The 13,672-nt window shown below is 38.3% G+C and overlaps 1 protein-coding gene across 1 annotated transcript; it reads left to right on the forward strand.

Annotated features, from left to right (window-relative positions):
* The first annotated feature begins 862 nt into the window (after positions 1–862).
* On the forward strand, positions 863–11,166 carry grna (granulin a). The gene is made up of 7 exons (XM_077531544.1): positions 863–985; positions 1,091–1,210; positions 3,060–3,248; positions 5,542–5,695; positions 7,397–7,494; positions 8,476–8,742; positions 10,720–11,166. Exons 1-7 carry the CDS (start codon positions 878–880, stop codon positions 10,861–10,863), a joined length of 1,080 nt encoding a protein of 359 aa, XP_077387670.1. The 5' UTR covers positions 863–877; the 3' UTR covers positions 10,864–11,166.
* Positions 11,167–13,672: the final 2,506 nt, after the last annotated feature.

Genomic DNA, 13,672 nt, shown 5'->3' on the forward strand with positions numbered 1-13,672 from the left:
TGACTTCCCACCTCCCTCAAATGCAGAAAAGGGGCTCTGCTCGCAAATGGCGCATAAACAAATAGATGAGCGGTGACGGTTGATACCTGAGCCCTTCGGCATTGTGATGTCATTTTCACTCGACAGAAATTGGCAAAATGTCTGAGATGGATAACAAGGTGGATTTTGAATTAGCTTATTAAAGTACATTTTGCAGAAATAAGAAGACCCTGAGAAAAATACTTACAACTTGTTAATTCCAGGCCGAGCCGACAAGTTGCTATCCATAATAGTCATGGAGGTCAAACAAAATACTAGAAGTAGTTGTTTTTGTTGTGGATGGCATTATTTTTTACATGAGTTAATTTGATTAAACAGAAGATTTTATGATCTATGCATTCTATTAACCTTAGTTTCATGTTGTGAGGTAAGCAAATATTCTACAGAAAACATTTTGTCAAAATTTTTGAAATTGTTCTATTCATTGACATATTGAATAAAATCTTTAAGTTTTTGGAAGGGGGCATACCTATATATGCTGAGCACTGTAAATAAAACCAATAATAATAAATTAATAACCCAAGATAGATTAACATATATGTCAAGTAGGTAAGGAAATAACTAAATCAAATAAATATCAATAAATTATTAACACAAAATACAGAAGGCATCTTAAAACACCGAAACCATGCCGAGTCTCATGCTGAGTCAAAAGTCAAAGAATAAAAGTGTGTTTTAAGGTTTTAAGATGAGTTTTAAAAGCGGATAGAGAAAGGGGATTCCCTAATTTTTAACGGAAGGTTCAGACTAGTGGGGGCACATGGAACATATTATTGTAAACATTTTTTGACTTGACTTCCCCTTTAAGTACTAAAAGACAGAAAAAAAGGGAACTGACATGGGCTGGGCGTGTCCCAACTGTACCACAGTAAATGGGCGTGTAAAGCAGCACTTTGTAGGAAGCACCTTGACACGCTGCTCTACTCACAAACAATTCTCAGTCAAGGTAAGCGCTGCAATAATCTGCCTCTTTTTATTTGTGATCAAATACTGTGATTATGATCCATTCATGTTTGGATGATCTCTGACTGATTATGAAACACGATTTTAGATGCCGAGCCTGGCTTTTTTCTGCTGGGCCATGTTGCTTCTGGTTGAGGGTCCACTTGACGGGACATGTCAAGATGGTCACCATCCCGTCAGCAGCTTCCAGTGTGGCCCCTCTGACCAGGTAATTGCACACAAAGAGAACCCCCAAAACCACATCACAGGCTTTTTTTTTCTACTTCCTTCTTTGTTGCCTTATGTTGAAATAACTTTCAGTTTCTTCATGTTGGAATAACCTCCAAAGGACATGCAGACACTTGTAGAAATGGAAACAGAACGTATGCTTCTCTGAGGTTTATTACTAATTGCGCATATATATATATATATATATATATATATACAAATAATAAATTAGTATCATTTTTGGATAATCTTACAACTTTTAAAATTATTTTTTTTAAATAGAATATAGTTCATTTAGTTTTATCTTAAGTTAATACAGTTTCCCTGTCATTATCAATGATTTGGATCACAAAAGTTGAGTTTTTCCTGTAGTTTCAAACAATTTTTAATCATAAACTGACTTTTTTTCCCATCGTAAAATTACAACTTTTTAAATTGTGACTATTTCTGGTGAAAAGAATAAACCCTTAAAATAATTCTTGCAATAGCATGTTATATTTCTGTCTCATAAACCAAGCTTTTGCAAACAAAAATTGTAAAATTTGTTTTCCAATGCTCGTTATTTCCAGGTATAGTATTTCTGAATATATACAAAGTTCCAGTGGTTGGAATGTTATGCTTGAAGCATTTCTCACATTTGGGTCTAAAAATGTACATTTAGCTTGAAACTGCTCATTCCTGATCAAAATTAAAAATGCCAAGAGGTAACTGAAATTGAAAGAGTCCCCATGACCACTATCCTCAATAGTTTAATAAATTTGTTGCACACTGCACATTTCAGGATATCTATATAAATGTATGTATGAAAGGAAGTCATTAGGATTGAAAGTCTCACAAATGGAAAGTCAGACTCCTTACAGAAGAAGCGTGAGAAAATAACTGCTACAACAACCTTCAAGGACGTCTTCATAGCAATATTATATATTACTCCTCCTATTCATATTGCGTCCCACTGAGCCACCTGTGAAGGGAGACGCTCTCCCTTTTTGCCTTATCTGTTATACCGGGAATTTATTTGCCTCCCTAAAATGACCTCACAAAGTGGGCAATTGTTTACTGTACGTATGAATAGATAAATTGTTACATTAGAGACACACTGGTGGTTTATTCATTCAGGGAAGGAAATGCAATGGTCACAGCAGCAATACTCACATATATATTTTTGTATTGATAAAGTACAACCACCAAAGTGTAAACAGATCAACATTGCAGAGAGATATAAATAAATAAATACAATCTACAAAAATATGGTTGCAACATTATGTATGTTAGTATGCAGTCACTATGCTACAATGATATTTGTATAATTACAGTGTTGGGGGTGAGGCACCAAGCAAGCCCTGTTGCCAATACCCAAAAGCCAAAAGTAATTGACACCCGTAGGCCATATCTTATTTTGAAATGACTTGGCCAGAACCATCAAAAAGCCCAAAATGTGTCACAATACTGTCTACGGGTTAAAAGGTTTAGAATGTCCCATATATCCCATGAGATGTTGGTAAAGCACTACTTCTGTCTAAATGACACTCCCCAACACACTTCAATGTAGTTCTTTGGCGCCAAGAGGCCAGAAGATTGCATCAAGTTGTACTTCAATTACTTTGACCTAAGCAAGAAAACGGCAAATAGTTTTTCAGTGGATAACAGAAGATCGGTTTAAAAAAAATAAAAAAATATCTATTTGTGACAATAAGACCAGAAATATGTGTGCGCAATACAGTATATGACATGACATGAAACTGATGACATGCATGGAATTAACGAAATGCATATGCTCGGCGTAATCATATAGTCTATTCTGCAGTCACATTCTGAACAATGATATGAGTGCTAACGGAATTTTCCTCCAGGGACTGGCCTGCGCTGACGGGAAGCATTGTTGTCAGGAGGGTCACCGCTGCAGTGCCGACAGCATGTGGTGCATCAAACCTTTGGCAGAGTCTGCGGTGTTGTGTGGCGACAAGGTGTCCGAGTGTCCCGACGGTACTACTTGTTGTGAGACCCCGCAAGGAACCTGGGGGTGTTGCCCCTTGCCAAAGGTAAAATCAGCCTATTTTATGGTGACGTTAGAATTTCTTTGCCTGAACATCTCAGGTGCTAAAACTTCAAACTCGTCAAAAGATGTTTAAAGAGGAAGTCAACCTTAAACATTTCTTGGCAATAATATGTTATATATGTCCTCACTAGTCTAAACATGACATTTTGATTAATATTACATTTGTGGAATGTTAGTTATGAAGCAAAGTACAGCCGTTTTTATCCTCTCAGGGGGTGGCCATTTTGCCACTTGCTGTCGACTAATGATGACATCACATTTGCACAGGGCTGCGGCAGCAACAGCTCACAGCTCGCCTGTTTTCTGACGCTGAGCTGTGATTGGTTGTTACCTGAGACCTGAGCAACTGTGATGTCATTTTCACTTGACAGCTAGTTGAAAATGGCCGCCTTCTGATATTGATAAAAACTGCTGGATTTTGCTGCATAACTCATAGTCCACTAACACAATATTAACAAGAATGCCGTATTTAGACTAGTGGGGCTGCATAGAACATATTGTTGTCAAGAATTTTTCCTTGGGTTGACTTTACCTTTAAAAAAAAAAGAAAAAAAAAAGAGCTTAGATGGCCAGTACTTAAAGGGGTGGTGCTGGTGACAATTCACGTGTCCCACTAATTCAAAAGCTGTGTGTTCACGCACTATGCGGGACAGTTGGTCACCCTAGAGACAACAGCTAAAATAAATACAAATATAAATAAATTATTATTTTTATTTGTTTTGTTTTGTTTGTATTTTTAAATACAAAAAGGAATGTGGGCAGTGAGTCAATTATGAAATGTTTAAGCTCTATTGCAACTGGCGATATCCGGCATCTAGCCGCAAAATTCTCCTGGTAGTTTAGTCGATCCAGCGGTAACTGACACAAAAAAAAGGCGTGCTGGACTGTCCATCTGTCATCCAGTGCAGATCTGTGGCATTTTTTGGGGCTGATGCAGAGCTATTTATTATTATTTTCTTCCATTTTACCGGCCCACAATTCATAGGTAGCTGCCCATTAATCCATTAGCAATTTAAACACGAAAAGTGAACCAATCAACATCAGGTGCAGAGCTACACGATATCCAGGGATGGTCGGCAGTCGGGCCCGGCTGGCAAGCCTATTTCAAAATGATAGGGCCATATTTTTAGTGCCAGTCTCAGAGTTTAAACTCTGGTTGCAACTGATGGTGTTCCGCTCTGGTTCTACATTGGAAGCGCACGAATTCCAAGGTCGACTTTAACTTCCCATTTTGTATCAGTACATTACACATGGGACGAGATAAAAACCGCTCTTGCTTTCAACAGGACAAGTGATTGGGTAACGAGTGTCAAGTATTTAACTTAAAATTGCTGTTTGAACTGGAAGAGTTTCGCTTTTGGTATATGATGACAGAAGCTGGAAAATTTACAAGATGGTAAAAATATGCAGCCTATATGACCAGAGCGTAGGGGTCTACATTAGCGGTTCTCAACTATTTTTGAGCCAAGATCTTCTTTCCAAGTAGCCAAGGTCCAGAGATCAACCAGTTCAGTGTACACACCAATCTGCATGATGTGCAATAGCCATAGCGGACTCGAACATGAACTAAACAGAGAAATACAAAAGATATAAAACAGTTAGATCTGAGTTTGAAAAAAGGAACTCACTGCCTACCTTTGTAGCAGACCTGACACTGGGAGACGGCGGCATTGACGCACTTCTGTAGCTCATTTTGTCAGGAACTATCGGCTGACAGGTACCATTCTCAAAATGTCTTTATTTGCATATGCCATCATTGCATTGCACTCAAACAAACAAACTTTGAATGAGAAGAAACAAAAAATATCTTAACGGCTCTGATCGCTAGCTGCAAGCGACTGCTGACCGATGTTAACTTTATGTCATGCAGGTCACGCGTTATGTAGGTTGAAGGTGACCTACTTTTTGAATTTTTTAAAATACTTTTTTTGTGGACGTCAGATTGGTTAGGGTGTGCAGGCTGTGGCATAGACTAATACAAAATATATACGAAAAACCTACACATCAATACAAACGAAAAACGCCCCCACCCCCTTGAGGTCGCCTTGGGATCAAAGTCGTCAAGGCTGGTGTGCTGGATCTGCTCCTACTCAACTCAATATTTTCAGAGCACTTTCAAGCAGCTGCAACAAAGTGCTGTAGCGTATAAAAAAAAATTGCTTTCAACACGGTATTCCCACCGTGTCACTCATGGTGAGCTCACTATACTGTCATATGGAAGTCACATCGCATAGATCACCAAAACGCCAAATGACAACAAAAGGCTGTCCAAACAGGCGGTGTGCTGCGAAGACAAATTACACTGTTGCCCGGCGGGCCGCTTGTGCGACATCCAACACTCCACCTGCGTCTCCCCGGAGGATGGCGATGTCACGCCGATGTGGGAGAAACTTCCCGCCAGGAGGAGGGCCGACTGGGAGAATCAGCAAGGTCAGTTTTTTTTCTTCCCCCCAAAGCGAACTTCCTCATTCAGATGAGTGATTGCGTTAGTGTGGAGAAACTGTTGACGATGCTCGGATATGATGATTACAAGGTGGGCGCTTCCTCCTGCTGAGAGGGGAAATGTGTGGATGGATGAAGTGCTGCACTAGTAGCACCGCCCAGTGTCAGTCATGTTAGGTTATTTTGTGCTGATTAGGGAGTAGTAAGAACTAGAGGTGGGGGCACATTTTGTGGTTATTGCGTCAGCATATGAGGGCACAATGACAAAGCAGATTTCAAAAGATACAATCAAGATCTTTAATCTGATATGTCACTTGTTGCAATTACATTTTTGACCATTCTTAAAAGTTAGAGAAGTTAACCAACCAAAAACAACCAGAGAAGTAAGTAGATAGCTAATACTATTCCACCAAGTTTGGAGATAATTAGATATAAAAAATGTTTTTGGCATATTTGACATCACTGCAATCATGACCGTTGATCTCGGCCAGGGATGTCCAAACTTACACATACAGCCACATACAGAAAATCAGAAGGACGCAAGGGCCTCACAATGTTATGAAGAGAAATTGTATTTAGTCCTAAAAATTGTACAAATAATTTATTTGTGCTTTTGCATATTTAGAAAAATGCTACAGTATATAAAGCAATTTATTTGTAATATGGCAGTAGGGTTATTATAGTTTGGGAATTTTTTATTTTAGTTAGTTTTTATTAGTTTTCAGGGTGGTTCTGTTAGTTTTTATTAGTTTAGTTCTTTAAAAAAATGCTTAGTTTTATTTGTTTGTTAGCTTCAGTATTAGTATTAGTTTTTTTTTTTTTTAAATGTGTATTACTTGTGCGCAATATTGAAAAAACAGCATGGGAGCAACGTCATCTGAAGGTGCTTTTCTATTGGCTGCTGCTAGATGACGTCACTTCTGTGTGACATACTTTCAAACGTCATTATTCCGGTTTATATCAAAGTAAATCTACTAAAAATCACATTTAAAATCATCCCCAAAGGCTTATGCATTAAATTAATTACCAAAGGCTAAAACGAAGGACATTTGCTATAATTATAGTTAGTTTTAGTTAGTTTTGTAAACATAAAATGTAGTTTCAGTTAGTTTTCATTTTTTAAAAAGCATTTTCGTTATTTTATTTCGGTAACAATATTGTTTTTTAAATTTTAGTTTTTTCATTAGTTTTAGTTAACTAAAATAACCTTTAATGACACCTGTTTTTCGATACCCTCACTTCTTACTTTGACCATCTCCAAACATTTTTTTTTTTTTTTTTTTTTACTGAGTCCAATGCCATTTTTAGCACGTTGCGGGCCACTGAAAAATGGACAGCGGGCCTCAAATGGCTCCCGGGCCGTAGTTTGGGTCTAGGCCTTTTTGTATTGACCTGCAAAAAACTCTGGAAACAAAGATCCCATGTAGTTAATATCAAATGTTTTGATGTCATATTTATGTTGATTTGGGGTATATTCTAATATAGTTGGCCATGTCCAGGCTGAACGTCAAAAAAAAAAAAAAAAAAAAAAAAGAAAAGATATGAAAACAAAAAGGAGCATCCCGTCAAGGTGTGCTGACAAACGTTAACTTGTCATTCAGGTCTTTCAAGATTTAGCATGGTGATTTATTTTTTTTCCTCCACATGACGCATGCCTGTTGATTGAAACTATTTTCGCTGATTTTGCAGCCAATGTCATCTTCTGTGACGATAGTACCTTTTGCAAAGATTTCACCACTTGCTGTAAAACCCCAACGGGGGACTGGGGCTGTTGTCCTCTATCACAGGTAAACACAATAGCTGGAAATTTTGCTTTTTTATTTTGTCTGATGATAATTGTTTTGTGTTTTTGGATTCCACTCCCAGGCTGCAGTGAGTTACATAAGTTAATATAAGTGTTGCTGCTTGATGCTTACTGATGTGCATTGAAGCAATGTCAGTCACTCCTGAGAGAATCTTCTCCAAAACCGGGCAGATCATTTCTGACAAAAGAAACAGGTTCAGCTACAAAACTGAACCTGAACCTGAACCTGAACCTGAACCTGAACCTGAACCTGAACCTGAACCTGAACCTGAACCTGAACCTGAACCTGAACGCTTTCAGGTTTGGGGAATCCAGGTCCAGGAAGCAAAGACCCTGAAACAGTTCAGCTTTATCTTCTACTCAACAGGTGGAAACGAGCTTGTTTACCTGCCAGTTGATGAGAAACACCTGTGACTAAAAGCCAGTCTCTGGCAGGGTTTTTACTTTCTGGTCTGGATTCTACAACCCTTTTTGTTTTACATATTTAAATTTATATTTTGTTGAGTTTTGCAGTGATTTGGTGTTGTTTCACTTTAAATTAGTTTAGCAGCAAAAAGTTACAAGTTTAAAGGATTAAAATTTCTACTGAAAACAGTTAAGGTTTTTGACACTTTAAATGTATTTGTTGCTCAGCATACAAGAACTAAAGTAATATTTAATGCATTTTATTTTATTAAAAATTACTTTAAAGCTGCCCTATGGAGGATTTTCCCAAATATATCTTTACAATAGCCTTTTTATTTGACCATTTATGACTCAAACATCATCTAAACCTTACGCTGTTCACGATGGTAAAATTAAAACTTCTTTTTTTTTTCCCTCCCTTGACAAAAGAAAAAAAAGATCCCTACTTTTACTTTGTGTTTGCAACAAATCCTGAGCCTGCATTTTGGCCACCGCTGCTTATGAAAGCAGAAGCGAGAGTTCAGTCCTACTTACTGTTGTCTCACTACCTCTTTGACAGGCCGTGTGCTGTCACGACGGAAAACACTGCTGCCCCACAGACTTCAGGTGTGACGAAAAGAAGGGCATGTGCGTGAAAGGGTATATGGAGATCCCGTGGTACCCTAAACTTCCAGTGAGCGCCTCTTCCGTGCTCCCGCCGAAAACCCTCGTCACTGCAGCTGTGAAGCCTGAAGTTGTGCCGTGCGACAAAACGAGCGAGTGCAAAGATGGGCAGACCTGCTGCAAGATTTCGCCCACTGACTGGGGATGCTGTCCTTATGCTAACGTACGATCATTATCTGTTGATAACTGGATGGGGTGTATTAACTAGGGATGGCACAGTACATAAGACCCATGCACTACCACTCCATTCTTGCATTTACATTAGCAAGAGCAGAACAATATAGAATATATTTATTTCATTAAATAGGTAAAAATAAAATCCAAATAGTAAACATTTTAACGCATAATTTAAAGGTGCTTTGTGGAGTTGGTCAAAAATTTTTTACTTGCAACTGCCACATCTGGCCTAAAGCGTAACTGCAGCTACGTCAAGCTTGTGCATGGTGCGCTCAATTATATTCTTCGTTTTTTGAGTTTTCTTGGAGTTTGGGCTGTGCTCGAAGTCGGCCTCTTCTCGTTTTTTTTTCCAATTTCCATCCCAATTGTGACGTACACTAACACTAAATGTCCACGGGGATGAGCATGACATAAGCCTCAACCCCTCCCCCAATCAACTGTGGCATGTTCGCCTCGAACACTCCACTAAAGGGCAGATACAAGTTAATAGGCGCTGTCTGAGTTTAAAAAAAAAGAAAAAAAAAGTTAGGGCTCTTTATACTCTTGCACTGGTGGAGCAAGCATGATGTAGAAAAAGCTTTAATATTGATATTTTAAACTCAACAATGCACCTTGAAACTTTTTCATTCATTTATTATCTTATTAAATTATTGAAAATAAAATAAAACTAGTAAAATAAAATATTTTACTTCTTATCAACATTTTTTAAAATATATATTTTCTTACAAATATTAGCCAAATAAAACATTTTTGTGTATAATTTATGTATTTTTCTAAGCAGTAACAAAGTACTCTTGATAAATCAAACATTCTACATACAACTGAATGTGTTTTATTTAAAACAATATTTTTTTTAATTATTAGTGAATTTATTGTAAACAAAATACTACTATAATTTAACATTTTATTGACAAAAAAAATGACAAATGAAAAAATTAAGCTTTTCACATACAAATACAATCAGTGACAGGGACTGAAGCTGAAAGGCCAACATTCATTAATAGTAATATGTATTATATATAAAAATATATATATATAGTTTCATTAAATATATATATATATATATATATATATATATATATATATATATATATATATATAAAACATCAGTATAATTCAACTTTTTACAATTTAATGCTTTTTATTTAAAAGGGAAGTCAACCCAAAAATGTTCTTTATAATAATTTGTTGTATACGTTCCAACTAATCCAAACACAACATTCTAATTAATATTGCATTTGTTCATTTCATTATTTACTCAGCTTTAGAAAACAGGTGAGCCGTGATTGGTCGTTGACCTGAGCCCAGAGGAACTATAATGTCATTTTCAATTGACAGCAAGTGACAAAATGGCCCTGAAATGGATAAAAACGGATGGATTTTGCTGTTTAACACATTTTTCACAAGCACAATATTAATCACAATACAATGTTTAGATATGTGGGGCTGCATGGAACATATTATTATAAATATTTGTTGTGGGCTGACTTGCCTTTAAAAACATTTTTATTAAACAACCACAACTAAAGTGTTTGTAAGATAAATAATTGACTATTACAAATAACATTAAAACATGAGAGTCACTTTATTCTTAAAGTATTTTCCATATTGCACATGCAACATATTCAACTTTCGACAAATAACCTAGCCCAGTGTTTCCCAATCCTGGTCCTCGGGGCACACAATCCAGCCTGTTTTCCATGTCTCCCGATTCCAATGCAGGTGAGGATCGTTATCAGGCTTCTCCAGAGCTTGCTAATGAGCTGTCATTGGAATCACCTGCGTTGCAAATAGCGAGACATGGAAAACAGGCTGGATAGTGTGCCCTGAGGACCAGGATTGAAAAACACTGACCGAGCCCATCTGTCTGAAGTGGCCCGACCCCTTGACCACAAAAGTTTGCCCACCCCCAGTTTAAACACTCATAAAACAAATTTCTAAATCATTTTTCCGTTTCTCGCAGGCGGTGTGCTGCAGCGACATGGAACACTGTTGTATGGCCGGCTACAGGTGTATCGCTGGCGGCAAGTGCACCTTGAACAGCAACCTTCCCTGGCTCATGTCACCCTCCAACGGCAACAAAATGAAGGAGCTTAATGTTGTGTGAACCGCTGCACTCCGCAGCCCCCCCACCCCTTTTTACTACATGCAACATATCAATGTGATAATTGTGGATCACTCCTGGTCCTTCGGGGCCAGAGTCTTGCAGGTTTACAAAATGTTCATCCTCCAACACAGCTGATTCTAAAGATCAGGATCGCTATCAGGCTTCTGCAGAGCTGTTATGGAGGATGGAAATGTCTAAAACCTGCAGGAATCTAGCTCTCAAGGATCAGGAGTGAGGAAGCCTCTTGTAGATGTTCTAATTGTAGTGTGATTATTAAAGAGGCAACATGATTTGAAGATCGAACTGCCCTGCAGTGTCATCATAATTGTTCTACTGACAATTGCAAGATTGCGTCACAATAGTATCACAGGTCAAAATGGCGGTCTAATGGTGCATTTGAGGACAAGAGGGAGGTGGGAAGTTGGACTGTTACAACTTCAAACCAGGAAGTGTGCATGACATGAGAATGCCCCTTTTAACTTTGAAATCCAAGTTACTAACTACAAACCAACCATTTGATTTTGTCATCTAACCCTTTCAGACAGTACTTGCCGCCTGTGAGTTTGCACAGCCATTATGGGTTGGTGGCTTGAGATAATCACAAGCATGGCTGACGTAAATGGTCATCAAAACGTTTGGTGTTGCTCTTTTAGTGTTTGTCTGACAAAATAAAAATGAAAATACTTGGGATGCACTTACACATTACTTTCTAATGATAATTAGTGAAGAGTTTATTCCTACGGGGCTTCACTTTATTTTCTGACTCATCCTGGCTGTGATTGGCCGACGCGTCTTTTCTGACGTAGTGATGTATGTATCCGTCCCAAGATTTCTGCTATGAAACCAGTTCAAATAACGTGACAAGTGGCCGCAATCTTTGTGGAATTTTCTATAAAAAAAAAAAAAAAAGCATGGAATGAGCACTTCAAATGCCTCAAAATGTCCAATAACGAATAAATTCTGAAAAATAAAAAGTATTAACTGTTTACATACAGGGCGGCACGGCACGGTGGGCTGACTGGTTAGCATGTCCGCCTCCCAGTACTGAGGATGCAAGTTCGAGTCCAGGCTCCGGTCTTCCTGGGTGGAGTTTGCATGTTCTCCCCGTGTCCGCGTGGGTCCTCTCCGGGTACTTGGGTCTCCTGCCACATGACAAAGACATGCATGGCAGGTTAATTGGGCGCTCCGAATTGTCCCTAGGTGTGCTAGTGAGTGTGGATGGTTGCTCGTCTCTGTGTGCCCTGCGATTGGCTGGCAACCAGTTCAGGGTGTACCCCACCTACTGCCCAAGGCCAGCTGGGATAGGCTCCAGCACCCCCGCGACCCTTGTGAGGAAGAAGCGGTTAAGAAAATGGATGGTGGATGCTTACATACAACATGTTCTATTCTGTTGCCCACACTGCTTTTCTCACCAATAATCTTCCATATGCACTAGTTACGTCAAGTTTTTTTGGCATTTGAAACATAACATTTTGACCCGTTGACGTCTGAATTTTAGCCTGCCCGAAAAATTGGTGTATATTTTTAACTGAAACTTGTCTGCCAATCGGAGAAGGCCCAAATAGAAAACAAAATGGAAGAGAAAACAATGAAGTTATACTGTTTTACTCTAATTGCAAGGTGTGTTTTGATTACATTATCTAGAGGCCATAATGCACAAAAACATTCCTCAAAAAGGCAATTTTTCCACACCACAATTTTTTTTTATCCAGCTTTGTCTAATTTTCAAAATTCTAGCTGCACTGCGTTATATTCAAGTTGAAGTGACCAGTCCAACCACTGCGGTCAGGCCAGCCGCCACTCGAAAAGACGAAGTCAAGCCAGCCGCCCCAACGATTGTTAATACTGTGCATTACGGTAACGTGCCGACGTGCCCCTGCGTTGGCCACCTTCAAAATAAAAGCTGAGCAACACCTGGTTTATGGTTTAAAATAAAGAATCATAAAAAAACAACGGTTTGTTATTCCAGAACCAGACCAGTTCTAAGGGACACTACTCCACCCCAGGTATCCAACCAAAGTACTTTGAACAAAATCTGATGTTGGATTTCAAAATAAAACTCATTTGAAAATTGCAATCTCGACTATAATCCCTGATTTAAAAAAATCATTAAAAATTCATGGTTTGTTATCCCAGTACCAAAACAGTTCTAGGGGACACTACAGCACCCCAGGTATCCCGCCAAAGTACTTTGAACAAAATCTGATGTTGCATTTCAAAATAAAACTCATTTGAAAAGTTACATCTCGACTATAATCCCTGATTTCAAAAAATCATTAAAAATTCATGGTTTGTTATCCCAGGACCAGACCAGTTCTAAGGGACACTACACCACCCCAGGTATCCAACCAAAGTACTTTGAACAAAATCTGATGTTGCATTTCAAAATAAAACTCATTTGAACATTGCAATCTCGACTATTATTGTTGATTTCAAAAAATCATTAAAAATTCATGGTTTGTTATCCCAGGACCAGACCAGTTCTAAGGGACACGACACCATCCCAGGTATCCAGCCAAACTACTTTGAACAAAATCTGATGTTGCATTTCAAAATAAAACCCATTTGAAAATTTAAATCTCGACTTAATAGTCGCAATGAGTTTTATTTTGAAATGCAACATCAGATTTTGTTCAAAGTACTTTGGCTGGATACCTGGGATGGTGTCGTGTCCCTTAGAACTGGTCTGGTACTGGGATAACAAACCATGAATTTTTAATGATTTTTTGAAATCAGGGATTATAGTCGAGATTGCAATTTTCAAATGAGTTTTATTTTGAAATGCAACATCAGATTTTGTTCAAAGTAC

The sequence above is a fragment of the Festucalex cinctus genome, chromosome 1 (genome assembly GCF_051991245.1).
Source record: "Festucalex cinctus isolate MCC-2025b chromosome 1, RoL_Fcin_1.0, whole genome shotgun sequence".
NCBI lineage: Eukaryota > Metazoa > Chordata > Actinopteri > Syngnathiformes > Syngnathidae > Festucalex > Festucalex cinctus.